Source organism: Rhea americana, unplaced genomic scaffold (genome assembly GCF_003343005.1).
Source record: "Rhea americana isolate MKP2758 unplaced genomic scaffold, rheAme1 scaffold_85, whole genome shotgun sequence".
In the NCBI taxonomy this organism is placed as follows: Eukaryota; Metazoa; Chordata; class Aves; order Rheiformes; family Rheidae; genus Rhea; species Rhea americana.
Window position 1 is genome coordinate 2,278,413 of NW_028187034.1, and position 16,438 is coordinate 2,294,850.

The window sequence follows — 16,438 nt, forward strand, 5'->3', positions numbered from 1 at the left end:
GCCCACCCGCAACGGCCGCCATGAGCCGCCCCGCCAATCCGCGCGCCGCCGCCCGGACGGGGAGCCGCGCTCGACCCGCCCGCGGCGCCGCCCGCCGAGAGCGCGAACCAATAGAAGGCGGAGGGCGCGCGGAGTGACAGCGGCACTGCCCCGTCACCTCGAGGGGAAGAGGCGGGGAGTGAGCGACGCAGAGAGCCCAAGACACTCGCGCGGGAGGTGGGTTGCGAGAGTGGCAGCCGGATTCCCCTATTAGCTGCTCGTAAAGACGGCGAGGAGGCGGGGCAAAGCCTGATTGCGCTTGCGCAATACCTGAAGGCACCGCCCCCTTCCCCTGTGCGTTGMTAGTTCTTCGCCTGGGTATCCCCATGGCAACGCGCGGGAGCGTGGCGCCACATGGTGGCCGTGGAGGCTGGTGGCTGGCCAGCAGCGCTTTGGACACCCCGTTGTCCTTCTCGGCGCCGCGGAGCAGAAGTTCTTCCCGTCCTCTTGGCCCCGGGTGTTGAGTCATGCCCTGCCAGTGCAGCACACCACAGCAGSCATGTTTATGTCCCTATAGGAAGCACCCCATGTTCCCCTCCTCTTTGCTGGCYTCTGGCACTACAGGCTGCAGAGTATGCTCTGCTCAGTTACATCAATGTGTAATTTTGACACCAGCTCTTCAAATAAATTAGTTGCAATGTGTGTGCGTGTGCGTAAAAACTTGCTGTAAAACCAACCATGCCAATTCCTAGGCATAGCACAAGACATTTAAGGCAAAATTAGACATCAAGGTTTAGAATTACTGCTACGGTGCCTGTAAACAGCCATACAAGCCTGTGGAGCCAGGCTTTCTGTGCCAAAATGCTTTGAAGCCAAAAGCAGCTGGCCTCTGCCTGGTGATGCAGTTCCCACCTAWTGCCTAAATATCACAAATATGGCTTAGAGTCTCATCCTGCACATGCACTCCAGCGTTTGGAGAGCAACAGGGCAGTAAATTAAGGTGAAGTTTTGAAAAGGAAAGTGAATAAGGCACAGCCTTGAACAGCTCCTTTTGGAGGGCTGAGAGACTCTTCAAAGTGGCCACGAGCGGCAACCCCGGGAGAAACACAGTATCTGGGCCCTTGCTGCCAAGTACCCTACAGTAATCTGATGAACAGGCTGGAGAGTTCCCTGACCTCCTTGCCATGCTGGGTGGCTCAACAGGACCACTTAGGATCAGAGATATGGCAGAGATATGGCCCAGAGTCCTGGGCAAGGACACAGGTTTCCTGCAAGTAGTAGCAATGCCTCGAAATGCAGCAAGGCTCTCCAGGAGCTGAGGTTCAGGGGTGCATCAGGATGGAAAGTTCCTGTCAATCAGAGGGCAAGAGGGAAAGTCCACCTGTGCTCGTGATAATGGGGACGTGGCAGTGCTAAGCAGTGATGAAAGGAGGAAAGATCTTCGGAGACACAAATGGAAAGAGAGGTAGAAGCATGCAAAGGGTTCATGCACAAGATGAACCAACGCAGCAGAGGAAGGAGCTGAGGGTGCATCGTCCCGTGTGCCAGCCAGGTGTCTTCACTGAGCTCCCCTTGCACTCTTGCCGGATGCTCGGCCACAGGAAGGGAAGGAGATCCTGGAGGGACACTGGACCTCTTCTTCCCCRGACCTGCAGCAGGAAGACAGGAGAGCCGGTGCTCCCAAGTCCCCCTGCCCTGCTCAGTCATTCTCTGAGGCCASGCCTGCTGGCTGAGATGCCGCTGGAGGACTTCTTCCTCCTGGAGAGAGCAGCTGCCCTTTGTCGGCAGCTCCTGGGGCGCAGTCYGTGCCAGCCTCTGTGTCCAATGTGGTGCTGGCTTCACTGGCAGGAGATCTAGGGGCCTGCAGGCTGTTGCGGCTCTGGCGGCAGGTCGGCTGAGGGGGAAGTGGTGGGGGGACGGAGGGGGCTCGATTGGGGCCCCCAGCCATCCGTCGTGGCAGGGCTTTGGGGCCAGTCGTGTGCTCAGGGGCTGCCGGAGTGGGAGCTGAGCTGCGAGGCTGGGCCACAGGAGGTGGTGGCACTGTGGGCCGGGCTGGAGCCGGGCGCTTGCCTGGAAAGAAAGYCAAGGTGGGCTGGCTTCCCCTCTGCACAGGTCTCATCACATCCCCAGGGGCGAGGGGGTCATGGTGCCGGTCGTGAGTCACATGCAGGGCCTCAGACCTGGCAGACTGRTGGGCACACTGCCCCTTGCCTGGCTCCTAAATCCCATCCTGGAGCACCGAGCTGGGAGGACAGGGCACACACCAGCTTTGGGGGCTTCTCCTTCCTTCTCTCCACAAGAGACCCTGAGCTTTGATGGCTGTGAAAGAAGGGAGTTTCTTCCACCAGAGCGCTGTTCATCCCACAGTCCTACCTTGGCTGGAGATGGAAAGCACGATATGAGGGCTGGAATCCAGCCTACACAGCCTTGCCAAGGCCCTTCCCCCCCTCCCGCCTTCGGCAACAGAGGCAGCCCACAACGCCCTTTCTTCTGGGGGGTGATGGGATGAAGGCAACCAGAGAACATGACATTAGGGTTGTCAGGCTCTGTGGATATCTCCTGAGCATTGCCAGCATCCTAGTGTGTGGTCTGGGGCCTCGTGCTTCATGGCCTAACCTTTGCGGGCAGTGTCATCGGCTGGCATTGGGGCCAGCAGCCCTGCAGCTTCAGAAGGTCTGGTCACTTTCGGGGAAGTTGGCTGAGAACTCATCTTGGGATCCTTCATGCTGTGGGGAAAAGGAGCAAGTCAGGTTTTGGTTATCCTGTTGATGGTGGGAATCAGTGCCTCCATGGGGCACAGTTGGTTCTTGGCATGAGGCACCTCATGCCTAGGCCATGGCAATGTGTGAAGATATGGGTGCATGGCATGGGGTGGGGTGGGAAGGGAGGAGAGCTGTTTGAGAAGAGCTGGGACAGCAAGAGCTGCCAGCTTCTGTCAGACTTACACTTCTTCAGCTGGGAGAGCAGGGGTGCTGGCTGGAGGGGACTTGGGAGATGACTCCTCTACTGAACTGGCCTCGCTAAGTACGGCATTCGCAGGTGGTGTGAACATGCCTGAGATGTTGAAATCTATCTCTAGGTAGAGAGAAAGGAGGGAAGCTTTGAAGAAACTGTACCAGAAGCAAAGCTATGCTGAATGCTGCACAGGGCTTATCCCAAAGCCGGGAATCAGAGCAGGCTGTGGGTAGGTATAGCCTAGCTGGGGAGCAATCTGCAGAGCCCACCTGCCTTCCTGCACAGACCCCGACTTACTTCCTCCTGCCTGGTACCTCAGCTTATGTCTGAGGTAGCAACAGGAGCCTGATCCTGGGGACCAGCCTCTCTTGGGAATGGAAAATGTCCTTTTCTCTTCCTCCTCCAGCATAGCCCCAGCACTCTGTCCTGAGGAGCAGAGACGCATGTGCAGAGAAGGGGCAGCATCCCCACCTGATGGGACTGCTGGCCTCCCAGCAGATTAGTGTTGCTTCTAGGGCTCTCTTCCATGAATCCTCTGGTATCTGAGGTCATGAGCAGGAAGGATGTGTGAAAGAGAGACAGTTTGCTTTTATACAGAGTTTGAAGTAGGGTTTGTGCCTAGCTAGGCACAAACTGCAAGCTTGTGGCTCAGACACATGTGCGTTCAGCAGATCAGTGTGAGGGTACCTCTAGGAGACACAAGCTCAGCCAAGCTGGGAGCTTGGACCCAGCTCAAAATGGCAGGTCTCTCAGAGGCAGAATCTTGCTCCCTTGCTCCCTTCCCACTGAGCCCTTGACTCACATTCCTCTTGAGCTCCAAGCTCAATGGGATACTAACTCCCCACTGAGGTTAAATGCCCCATCTGTGAGGGTGCTCTGAATGCAATGGATGGGGGGTTAGAAACCCGTCTCTTTCCCAGAGCAGGATCTGAACCTCTGGTTTGATCAGGTTGTATGAAAGCAGGGCAGAGATCTGGCTCATTTTGCCAGCCGCGTTGCTGCAAACATGGACTGCAGATAAGCAGTGCTCCTGTGCCCTGCTTCTGTAGCAGCCATGAATGGACATGACAGAACTGACCAGCATGGGATGCTCTTTGTGTATCCCCATGTTCTTTGCAATTGCAGTGGGACCCAGTGTTTTTCCTCTATGTCCTTCACCCTTTGTTACTGCTCCCTGAAGAAGGAAGGGAAGAGAGAAACGTTGGCCCTACCTCCGGGGAAGAGGGTGTCCGCGTTTTGAATGAGAGCTTCCACAATGCCCACCACCTGGATGGAGGAGACTGAGGCCAAGTCCAGTTGCATGGGATCTCTGAGAGAAAGAGGTGGGAGAGGTGTCAGGAAAGGACTTAAAGGGAATTAATCCATTTTATGTTAATTCCTAGGGAGGCAGAGGCCCAAAGGGGAGACAGCCCAGGGGAAGTGTGCCCTGTTCTCTATCCTGGAAACCTGTCTTCCAACCCAGTTGGAGGTCATCCATGTCACAAGTGGTCTAGGGCTCAGCCTTTTACTCTGTGCACCTTGGTGGAAGAGTGGAGGCTAGCAGGCAGGCAGGCATGTAAGGGCCAAGTGTAAATGAAAGGCTGGGAGTGTACTGAGAGCTGTGTAGGAGATGCCAGGCCTGGGATGGCTCTGGAAGAGACTGCAGAGTAAGGGAGCACTGAGAGGCTAAACAGACATCAGGGAGAGACACTTGGAGGCCTGGATGCAGGACAGTGGGGGTGAATGTAGAGCTGCAGGGAGAGCACATCTACTGCTTTGCAGACTGGCTARGAGGATGTGAGCTTGGGGAGGGGGTGTGATGGTCCAGAATGGCAGGGGTTGAGAGACAGGACCTAAAGATAGAAGAGGAGCAGGTGGCCTGCAGAATTAGCAAAAACCTTTWCTAAGACAGAGGAGCTGCTTCCCACCCCACTAAGTCAACGTAGCCTTACCCTGTATTCTGCTGTGCCCAGAGCAGGTTGGGGCCCAGCACGATGGCAATGTTGCTAGGTGTCATTTTATTCACCTCCTGCTGTTCAGCCAGCTTGGCTAAAAACTTGATCAAATACCTGTGTGGTAAAAAGAGGGTGGGAGGGCAGTAAGTATGGCTTGAGGAAGGGAATGGTTGCCCCTGGTGATTGCGTGGAGAAATATAACCCCATCCCCGCAAAACACCTCAAATTATTGTAGTTCTCCTGGGGCAGGCGGCTGCAGGTGTCTTGAAGACTCTGTACTCGGTCATCAAGGTCTTTGAAGCTGCGAGAGAGAAGGAAGAGGAGAGGAGCACTTGGTCTGCTCCATGTGACAAAGATGGGCATGGTGCATGAGGGAGAAAGGCTGATGTTGGCCACCCTGTGTGAGCCACAGCCCTAGGACAGCAGATGCCCTGGAGGGAGAAGGCAAAATGCTGCTACATTTATTGGRACACACAGGCTAGGCCTCCAGAGAGGACAAAATACTACCCCAAACACTCCAGTGGATTTACTATGATATGAATATAGCTTGTGGATGAGCCTTGGAGAGAGCACAGCCCTTCTGTGAGTAGTAATCCTTTCACTAGGACTACCTGGGTTAGGCAGTGAGCCAATTCCCTTACAGAGATGCTCCTACGCCTTTCCAGGATTTGTTTTTCTCTTGCCCTTTCCCCAGGCTTTTTTTTTGCTGTATTTCCTCCACCACTCCTTCCATCTCAAAAGTGATAGGCCAAATAGCTAGTGAGTTGACAGGCCAGGCAGATGTGAAGGGGCCAGTGGARCTCGTGCTTTTGAGGCACTGTTTTAACCAAGGCCAATGTGGACCTTTACAGGCTAACCTTCCCTCGTTCCCTGCCTTGTTTTTAGTGCTATTCTCACTTTTAAATCCAAGCTGAGATTCTGGACCCTCTGAATTTCTGCCGTGCAGCTGGACTATGAGCTGTGTTATCTTCTCTTGTGAAAAATAAGGCTGAGCAGTCCTGCTTTGAGTGCCAGAAAGGCAAAGGAGGGTAGCAGTGGGCTTTTTTTCACCCTGTCAGACTTTTCTATTTCTCTGCTTTCACCTACCTGGCCACTTTCACCCATTCATTGTAGAGCTCGAAGGTCATCAGAGGTTGGGGCAACTCCCGCAGGTAGGATTTCAGTGCACCTGGGAGGGAAGGTGGAGTAGGGATGGTGCTGGAGATGGCAGGGCAGTGAGGTCTGCCACCCCGTGGCCTGCCCCACGGTGCTGGCACTCACCGGCCACGGCATGAGGGTCTGCATAGAATTCCTCCAGGGCGTTGGAGCCACTGGCCAAACTGCTCTTCAGCTTCCTCAGCACCGAGGCACCTGCTGCCAGCCGGAAGAGTCCCTRGGGACAGGGTGAAGAGCGAAAGGATGTAGGAGGCCAACGCTGGCTGCATTTTGGGTGAGTTGGGGTGCATGGGACAGACCAAGGGGTCACAAATGATGCCTACCTCCTCCCTCATGCCTGAGGCCAGCAACATCATGACACAGGCCTCGATGGGGAGCGCAATCTCCCGGCCCAAGCTCCTGAGGTGTGTCTCTAGGGGCACGCCRTAATACCCTGTGACTGGGGTGTCTGCAGTGAAGGAGGGGTCTGAAAGAGAGGAGGAAATGCCAGGAGGGCAGGAGGCAGCCGTGGCCCCATAGGATCTGATCACTGTCAAAGCAGTGGTGTCTTGCTCTGAGTCAGACAAGGGCTGAGGTACAGCTGGCAGGAACCCCAACCCTCCTTCTCAACCTCTGATCTCTCTTCTCATGAGCCCAGTGTAGGAGGCAGCAGCAAGTGCAGACAGGGGAAATTTGCCTTTCTCAGCTTGCTAGCCACACTCATGTCCCCTGGGGTTGGCCATAGCCCACCCCAGGCTGCATTGAGAGCAAGGTGGTACCTGTCTGGCTGTGGGCTTCCTTCAGCTCTGCCAGAGCAGAGTCCAGAGATCCAAGGGACTGCCGGTGGTACTGGGCTTGAATTTCCATCAGCTGCCAGACAGAACACAACCAAACATCCCTCAGTTCAGCACTGGCTTCTGTCAGAGAGACTCTGTCCTTGGACACTACACCCGCATGGAGACAGGGGGAAGCAAAAATCCTGGAGGAATAAAAAGGGGAGATGCAAGGGTCCCTCCCCCTGCACCCCTGGGTCTATGGGACTGTCAGTGCTGAGGGGTAGGGAGTAAACTGGAGAGTGGGGTAAGTGGGCTAGCCACCCTGTTTGCAGTTGGAGCTAGTGGCAGCATGCAGCCAAAGTACAYGGAGGCAAAGCCCTACTTTGGGCATCTGCTGGTGTGTGAGGACTCTCCATTGCCCTGACTGGAGGACTTGGTGCAGACAAGGGCAAGGCTAGCTCTGATCTGTGCCCTGGATATGCTCTAGGAGACATTCATGTGAAAAGGAGGGGTCTGAAAGCAGAGGGACAGGACTTACTCTGATGAAGTAGCTGGCGTAGCTGTCCTCTTTAGTGGAGAAGTGGTAGAGGTCAGCCATGTACTCATCCTGGGGGAGGAGAGACATGAAAGAGCAACTTTTCACCTCATCCTTGGCTCCCTGGGGAAGAAGGGCTGCACAAAGCCCACATGGGCTGAGCCCCGTGTTTGTGCCATGAGCTGCCCGGACAGCATGGTGTCCTGGAAAGGGGCTCCTGATGTCCTGAGAGGGCAGTTGGGGAGGCAGCTCTGGCTACAAGGCAATGTGAGAGGACGGACAATGTGGGATCCTGTTGGGTTCTTCCTTGCTGCTGTTCCTTGCATTCAGATAACAGCAGTGATGGGCCCTGTGATCACACGCTGTACAAGACGCTGTTTTGACTCTGTAGAGCCCACAGGCTCTTCTAGACAATGTCCAGGACTTTYGGAGAAACAGGGCAGAGATGCAGAGAGCTGATGAGACTTAGCTCCCTGTGACCCAGCACAGATAGTAGCTCAGCTGAGTCCCAGCATGGGGGGGGGGGTCCCATAAGCTCCCTGCTACAACCCTTGGAGCCTCCTCTCTYCAGCAGCTGTATTTGAAGTCCTTTATTCTTCTCCTTCATTGGGCTTGGGGCATCTCCCAACTTCTGCTCCTCAAGAGACCCATTTGCTTTCATAGGGTGAGCTGTGCCAGTTGTATCAGTCTGTCTGTGTTGCTGCCCAGCTTGGTATGGGGGTTGCCTTGGGTKGGGCCACTGGAGCTAAACAGGTCTCCAGCCCTGGAGCAGCCCCACCACAGTGGCTGTTCTCACCTTGCACTGCTCCACCTTCCTCTTCACCTCCTCCTCCTCTTCCTTCAAGTTCTCCAGTTTGTTGGCAGCAGAAGATGCCCCAGGGCCAGTGCCAGTGCTTGTGCTGTTACTGGAACTCTTGGTAGCTTGGTTCAGCCTTAAGTATGGAAAGGAGAGCCACATCCTCTGTCAGTTACAGATGGACATTGGATGGGACAACTGTGAAGGGAGGGTATGGAGACCATGGCAGGGATGGGAAGACACTGTAGTACCAGATCTGAGGTTGTTATCCTAGGCCAGCTAGTGCTTCTCATTTCCCTGACTGAGAGGAAAGATTGCTGCTGCATCAGCGAGAGTGATCCAGTTAAGAAAGGGATATTCAACATGGCTTCCTGACACAGCTGGGGCCTGGATGTCCYTTCCCATGCCATGTTTCCAAAAGGCCCCAATCGCACCTCTTCTTTCATCCCTTCAGCCAAAGGGAGCCCATGAGGCACAGTGATCAATGCGGAAATGAGCTGTCAGAGGCTCGCTGCTGCCCTGCTCTCCTAGAAAAACACTCTGCTCCTGCTATTAGCTAAGCCTGTGCTGGGAAGCCTGGGATACCCAGGAACAGTTGGAGCATGGTGACTCCAGCTACACTAAATGGTGATGGGGCTACCTTCAGTACTAGCATTGCCATTCTCTCCAGTGCTATCAAGCCAGCTGTTCAGCCCAGGTCTGGATGCATCCACAGAGAAGGGCTGGCTGGGAGCTTAAGTTACATGATGCTAGGAGCAAGCTACTGTCTCTTTAAGGTCATCCCAGGCCCTGGGAAATCTGCTCCCCTGGCCTCACCATGCTGGCAGGTTGCAGTCATCTTGTTTTCTCCTTCAGTCTGGGAGGATGGGCTGTGCCCAGTGTGCCCCATGCTCTGCCATGGCATGCCCCTTCACCATCTAGTGCCTCACCATACCCCRTACCTGCTCTTGATGGCATTCCAGTCGGAAATCAACTTCTGCAGTGTCTTCTTGCGCTTCAGGATAATGGGAAGCTCTTCCTGGGAGAGAGCGTCCAGAGAGGGTGTCACTCAGCCTGCCCTTCCACAGGCATGCAGGGAGACTTGGCATAAAGAGAGCCAAAGCGGGAAGAGGAGCATGGGAAGGGGAAGGCAGAACAAGGAGAGCAGAGGAGGGAGTGTGGCCAGGGATACCTCGCTGAGCTTGTTCAGCGGCTGCAGGACGTCACGCTCCAGGGCAATCTCAAACTCAGCCAGGATTTTGGCCAGCGTGCTCTGTATGCAACACCCCATCTCCAGGGCTCTCCTGCATGGGGAGATGAAATGACTGCAGGCCAGAGCCATGCCTCCACCCAGCACCCCTCTGTGCACCCATATCCATGAGAGGGAGATGGGGGGGGACCCAATCCCCAGCCCCTTTTGCATTTGGAGACCAAAGGCACTGGCTGTCCCCTCTCCTGCTCTTATACTAGCATTTGATGAGGATCCTTGCTGTGCTCTGAGGAGAGAATTCAACAGCTCAGCTTGGAGACAGAGGCTCTGCCAGGATTTGACATCTTTCAGGGTCACCCCTAGCCCTTTCCCCCACAGGCACTTACCCGAGGCTGGACTCTGTGTCCAGTTCCTTGAAACTCTCAGCCATTGTTGTGGACAGAGCCATCAAGGGCAGCTTCTTCTGCACAGAGACAATGATTTTGGAAAGGAAATGATGAGCTGATGTGTGGCAGCTCYCTGCTTCGAGGCACACCAGCACCAGCATTACTACCTGGTAGCAAGGGCTGGCCAGCTGCCAAACTCTGAGCTGAATCCCCACGTCTTCCCCAGGCCCACCCAACCCCACTGGCCTCGGGGCCTGAGGAAGGACCATGCCTGTCCTATTGATGTGCCTTCAGTAAAAGCCAGGATCCAATTAGCTGCACAAGGCACCAAGGCTCCATAACTGATGAGAAATCTTCCTACCTTCTCTAACATAGCCTGCTGTGGAGGACTGTGGAACTGATGGAAACCTCCTCAAAACCCAACCCTGCCATGATTTTAAATATACAGAACAGTTTCCTAAACAAGAATGAATAKCTAAGCTAGGGCTCATTAGGCTAGCAAGGAGATGGGCCCACAAAATCATGGGGTGCCGGGGGAGAGTGAAAAGGGACTGAGTGTTAGCAGTTGCTTTCCAGATGAGCTGGTGAGCATCAGTTGGAAATAGGGTGGCAAATTCAACCCAAAGAAGAGGAGGCAGTTGTGCACACTGTGCCCAGTTGCACTATGGTGCTTCTCACTGCAGGGCTCTGTGGATGTCAAAGGTTCACAGGGGTTTGAAAAGTGACATGGACAACAGCTTTCTGTTATTAAGGGGTTACTAAAAATAAAAACAGTCTACGTCCCAGGAAGCACCTTGGCCTCAAATCACTGGTGGCTGAGAAAGTTTCCAGRGGCACTTGCTTTTCTCTGCTCTCATTGGTAATTGCTGGTCATCACTGCTGGAGGCAGGACCTGGATTAGGTCCTGCACCTTTGGGTTGTGCTGCACTAGCCACTTGTATGTAAAGCTAAGGCTTGCTATGGAGGCAGGGGCAGAGCATCCTGTTTGCTGGCAAGGTGTAGAGTAGAGGTAAGCATGGGGAGCAATACGGTGGGAAGGACTGTACTCACCACTCGCTTGTCCATCTCTGACCCACACTGCCCGTGCAGACAGGCCTGGAGCCTCTTGGACACACTGTGAGCTGCTCGCTTGGCTGGCTCAATCCTCTGCTCGATCTGGAGGTGGAAGGGTGGGATAGCAAAGCCCTGTTGCTAAGTCCCTGGAGTAGCCCTGCCCAGGGGCAGCTGGCCCCAGATGACTCTCAGCAAGAGCAGCGTCTATTCTCCCCTCCCAGTGTGAGCAAAAGTCCCCTCTGCATCAGCCATGTCACTCAAGGGGACAAAACCCTGCAGGCCTCGTTTGCCTCCTTGCTGTGCTGGTGCCAAGGCTCTCTTGGCCTATCTCCACCTTGGCAGCACCATGACACCTTTCTGGCAGCATCAGCCAAGCCACTGGCATAGGAGCAAACCTCGTGACCCTGCAGCACAGCATCAAGTCCCTGGGACCATCTCTCCACAAGCCAGTCCCAGCTTGGCACATAGTGCCTCTGGACCCAGGACACAAACTGACACAGCATTATGCCAGAGCCCAGCACATCCCATGKCCAGGGCAAACATGAGTGTGGTTTCCAGTAGAGGCTGGTGCCATCACAGGCTTGGGTCAGGCTGCAAGGCTTATGCCTGCATAGGCAGCTGAGGAAGCCCTTTTCTGTGGCACAAGCCTGTTGTTTCCCCAATGCGGTCATGATATGAGTTGGTCTGAGGGTGCTAAAGCGAACTCTGCGTTCCTGTGGCTGGGGACATGTTGTAACACTGCTCTCCAGCACAGCTAGGCTGCAAATAAAAGCTGCTGTGACAGKAGCAGCTCAGCACAGCAAAAAGCAAGGGCTAGGCAAAACTGTGACAGATGGTTTGGAGCTTGTCTGAACCTTGTGCTATGGTCCTGGAGTTGCCCTCTGGCATACAGGGAGATCCTGGCCCTGTGACTTGGACATGCTGGCTGGGCAAATCACAGGTGGGAACAGGACATGTTCCCACGCACAAACACAAGCAAGCACATGCCTGGCAACCAAGCCCACATCTCACCTGCAGCAAATCTTCTGTCAGGAGTTCAGTTGCTTCTTGGGATCTGCAGAGGAAGAAGGAGCCATTAGCAGGTGGGGTACCCTCAACCTGGCCTGCTTGGGAAGGCAGGTCCTTCTTTGTTTCACCTCTCTTTGTTCATGACTCYAGGGAGCAAAAGATATTGGCTATGGCCTGGACCATCATGTGCAGGTTTACAGGCAGAATGAGCCCAGGAGAAGAAGACATCAGGATAAGGGAAAAGCAGACACCCTTGCTGGCCAGCAGACTTCCCATGCCTTAAAAAGATGAACGTAAGAAGAACAGGATGCCCAGACAGAGCAGCAACAGCACCTGCATCTGGCAGGTCCCTTAGGCAAGAATATGATTTCAGAGAGAAATCCTGATTCAGAGCACCCAGCTCAAAATGTCTTGACATAGCCTATTTTTCTGAGAGAGGGTCCCTGGTGGGATACTGGTAGGAATTTTACTGATGAAACTTTCTGGTTCCGAACACCTCTTCCCTGAGGGCGAATCCAAGTCAGCCTCTTCCAGAGTCCTACACACATCTTTGCAAGGAGTTTTCTATGGCTGGAACGGCTGGAAGCTGCAGGATCACCAGTGCTGAAGCAACAGACACCGGATAACTCTGTGGTCAAGCTGGAAGCTCAGATGAACACCAGCCCACAGGAGTGACTAAATGAAACCAGCTTTCTGGTTGGTTTTGCAGGAAGTATGAGGTGCAAATCATGCAAAGGCATCCAGGAAGCTTCTGGTTTGCAGAAAATTTTGATGAAACACAAATTTAAAAAACAATAGCTGCCACCACCACCAAACCTCTATGACTCCCTGTAAAAGGGAAACTTGGCTTTTCAGGCCACACTCATTGTTAAGTCCCTAGGACTTGCATTTGCTTTCTCATTGCCACTTCCCCATCGCTGCAGGAGGGCTGTCCSGCTGCCTGGCCAGTTCACGTTTCTCTCTTTTCACAGCCTACAACAACAGATGTGGGACAAGTCCATGGAGCCACGGGAAACGGGGGCAGCTGGCTTGAAGACAGGCAAAGTCACGTGAGACAGCAGCCCRCAGAGGGGCCACTTTGCAGTGGGCGAATAGTTTGATGTTGGAATGCATGAACTGGTTGAGACCTTTTGCCCATCAGGCCTTAAGCGAAAGGGAGGCACAGTCAGTGTAGCTGAATGTTCTGCAGCCTAGGAGTGTGGAGAAAAAACAGGCTTGAAAGGGAAAGGGAAACCTGCTCCTTTCTGGGAAATGCAAGAAGAGCAAGAGGCAAGTGTGCTATGGGAACTGCTTCCCTGTGGGGGATCTTCTGGGCTGGCTGAGGGRCCCTGGTGGCCTGGTGGAAAAGTCTGAGTCCTGTTCAGCCTCTCAGTGGTAGGGAATCTGCATGTGTACAGATGGAGGGGCCTGCAGAAAGGAAGGAGTGAGGGGGCTGGGAAKAGAGGACCTGGCCCTGTCTTATGATTTCAGTTCTAAGTTTTGCAAAGGTAGAGCTTTGGAACGTTTGAGAGAAAAATAAGGAAGCGGTGGAGGCGGGACTAAGCTGGAGGAATTCACATGAAACTGTAAGCTTTCCATGGCTTCTCCAAGGATCAGGGGACACAGTCCTAAGGTGACAAAAGGCATCCCAGGATGTCTGCGCTGCTGGGTCAAGGGCTGCTAGCTAACACTGTGCTGGGCATCTGGCTCCCAGGAGGGGAGGTCCCACCTCCTGGCCACTGCACAGCCAGGGATTTGTGGTGAGGGGGGAGTCTCTCCAAGGGGGGGTCCTTCCCCACCCAGTGGCCCCTACTGCTGCCTGCTGGCAACAACCATTCTGGCCCTGCTGTCAGAGTCGGKGGTGGAGCTGGGCATTCTGGCCTGAGCTGAGCTGAGTTTGGGAAGGGCCCCTTTCCACTTGGCCACAATGTTTGTGGGGCCCAGAAGAGGYAGCCATGCTCCCTCAGCTGGGCTTGGTGAGCGTGTCCCTGCCAAATAACACCAGTGCAATCTCCGTGCTGCTCCATGGACACCTGGGAGCCAAGTTAAGCATAGCCTATTGACTTACACTAAAGATGCTCTAAGACTAGGGTCTTTATCCCCTTTTCCTCTTCCCTGACTAGCCCAGGAGACCAGTCCAGCCTGGGCACAACCCTCTGGGAGCTGCATCCTGCTCCCTTCCAGCTCATCAGCCCAGGTCATGGAGAAATCCTTACCGGCTAGCGAGGTTGGGATGAGATAGTTGCTGCCGCATCCGATGAAACTGCCTCTTCATCATCTTGAGAGATGGGAGGAGACCACAAGAGCTGATCCGCTTGGCTGTACCCGGTCAGGACTCCCAGATGACACTCAACATCAGATATCCACAGCCCCTCGGCTCCCAGGTGCTGCTCTGCCTCTTGCTTTTCCCCGAGCACGTCTCCCTCCTTACTCCTGTCCTTCCTTCTTCTCTTGTTCCCCCTTTTTCTGTTTCCTGCCTTCTCCCCTCCCTCGTTTCTCCCCAGGGATGCCCTGCCTAGTTTCTCTTCCCCGCCACCAAATTCCCTCTCTTGCTCCCTTTCTTTTTCTGGGTTTCCTTCCTCCTCGAGCTGCTCCTCTGCACCTCGTTGCGGATCAGGTAAGAGCAGTTCAGGGCTCCTGCTCCGCTCTGTGTTCCTGTCACCACCCCACAAGTATAAATAACTTCAGCCCAGCCTTAAAGGGGAAATATTATTACAGCAAACACGTAACAAGGCAGGACAAGCACAAGCTGCTGCAGAGCCCGCGCAGAGGGCCCACGCTCTGTTTCTCACTCTCTTTCTCAGCCAGAATGGGTTCTCTCTCTCTCTCTCTCCCTCTTTTTTTTTTTTTTTTTTTTTTTTTTTTTTTTTTCCTTGCCTTCCCCACCACGAGCAGCAATGCAGGGCAACCTGTGGCTGAGCCAACTGGCTGAGTAGCATGTGTGGGGTGTCTGACATACCTGACAGCTCCTGCCCTAGTTTGTCACCCTAACTCTGCTAGTGCCCCTCGGGCACCTAGCCATYCTCATGGGATCATCTCTCGGCTCTTCCCTGCAGGACAGACTCTCCGTCATGCTAGTGACGGGAGAACAACCTCAGCGCTCTGCCTGCCCCCATGCAGCATGGCCAGACYCCCTTCCTCAGCATGCTAAACCATCCCTGTGGCTGCTTCTGTGTTCCCTGCTTCTTCCCTCCCTGCTATCGCTGAGACTCTGGGTCCACTGCAAAGTTGCAGAAAAGGGCTGTTGCTTTGCACCCTGTGGAGCCCCCCTTCCTCYCTGCTCCCGCCTCTTGTGGCAACGCTCATCTGAGCGTGGCGGATRGGCGAAGCGCAGAGCAGCGCCTCCCTTGCACTGTTGCATGGGGACCACAAGCTGCAGGTTCTCAGGCTTGGGTGCTGCCTGCTCTCTGCAGAGCTAAAGCCTCCCACAGCACCAGGGCTCAGCTTTCTTGTAAAGCTCTGTGAGGCGGGTTGTTTAAACCAGCCCTTCACTCCTGCTCTGAGATRTAAACCTCCTCTTATCTCTGGCTACCTGCAGTTGGGACTTTCCTTGCTCTGTGCTAAGAAAGAAAGGAGGGTGTTAGCTGAGTTATGTGGCCAGTAAAGGAACTAGCATCTGAGCCCGTGCCGGAAGTGGTCAACTCATGAGTAGATGAGACAAATGGCAAAGGGAGATAGAAGGCTCCACCTGTGCCCTGCAGTCTCCAGCCGGGTAGCTCAGAGGGGTCCTGCAGTCTGCTCCTCCACTATCTTGGRGGGTGAGGGTCCGGTCAGTGTATAGCAGAAGCTCTGCTGGCATCTCCCTTGTTAAGAAATGGAGCCTCACTCTTCCTGCCCCAGCACCACATTGCTCTACTGGGTATCAGGTGTGCCTTTCCACGTTGCCCCAGGTTTAAAAMCCCCCATTACTGCTCCTAGAGGGGCATCATGCTGCTGAAAGCAGACAAGAGCTTCAAGGATCTATTGCAAAGGTGCAAAAAGGCTCACCCAAACCTCCATACAACCCAAACAACTCCTTGGGCAGCACTGCATGATGTAGTCACCAAGCTGGGAGCTCTTTCCTCCCATACAATGTCTTGGTAATTCACAATGGCCTCTGTGGACAGATCTGCTCCCAGCCTATAGCCTTTGCTCAGAAGAATGTCGCTGCCCCCCAGAACGGGCCCCCACTCCTCCACCCCACAGCTCTCGCAAGCCTGCTACAGAACTGCCCCATGGAGCTGTTTCAGAGAGGCAGGCCTGGCGAAGAGGAAGTACTCCTACAAGTAGCAGCAAAGCTGGTTGCCCGCTAACAGTGGAGCAGGCTGCAGTTCAGCGAGGGAACTCACAGCCCTTCACGGCCAGCCCAACCCCCCCCCCCATCCCCGCCCCTCCCCCAGGCTGCTGGGCACCAACCTCCTCCTCCGTGCGGGTAGAGGGAAGAGGGAAGCAGGCAGCACCCAGCTCTCAGCATGGAAGTGTCTTGCTCTCAAACAGGAATTGAGAGCAGCCGAGGCACTTCCACAGTTCCACTCTCCCCACTCCTGTGAGCAGGGAAATCAGCTGTGAGGCCCAGGACAGCCAGGGAGACTGAATACATGACAGCAGGGGTAGGATTTGTGCCTAAGACACTTGTGCCRGGAACCTACCACTCTCAGGGTAGAAACAACCTCTCTAAAGTCTGAGAGGATAAGGGGAAAGCTCAATCCCTGTGTCAAAAGGCACAGGGAAAAAG

The 16,438-nt window shown here is 54.6% G+C and overlaps 1 protein-coding gene across 1 annotated transcript; it reads right to left on the bottom strand.

The window, feature by feature from the left end:
- Positions 1-1,224: 1,224 nt before the first annotated feature.
- SH3BP1 (SH3 domain binding protein 1) lies at positions 1,225-14,180 on the bottom strand. Its single transcript, XM_085323417.1, has 18 exons — positions 13,941-14,180; positions 11,749-11,791; positions 10,735-10,839; positions 9,685-9,761; positions 9,281-9,392; positions 9,051-9,127; positions 8,110-8,245; positions 7,317-7,385; positions 6,782-6,872; positions 6,347-6,489; positions 6,129-6,240; positions 5,955-6,036; positions 5,089-5,169; positions 4,866-4,982; positions 4,146-4,243; positions 2,925-3,054; positions 2,596-2,705; positions 1,225-2,049 (listed from the first exon to the last, which is right to left on the bottom strand). The coding sequence occupies exons 1-18, from the start codon at positions 14,000-14,002 to the stop codon at positions 1,679-1,681; spliced, it is 2,016 nt and encodes a 671-aa protein (XP_085179543.1). The 5' UTR covers positions 14,003-14,180; the 3' UTR covers positions 1,225-1,678.
- Between the last annotated feature and the right edge of the window lie 2,258 nt (positions 14,181-16,438).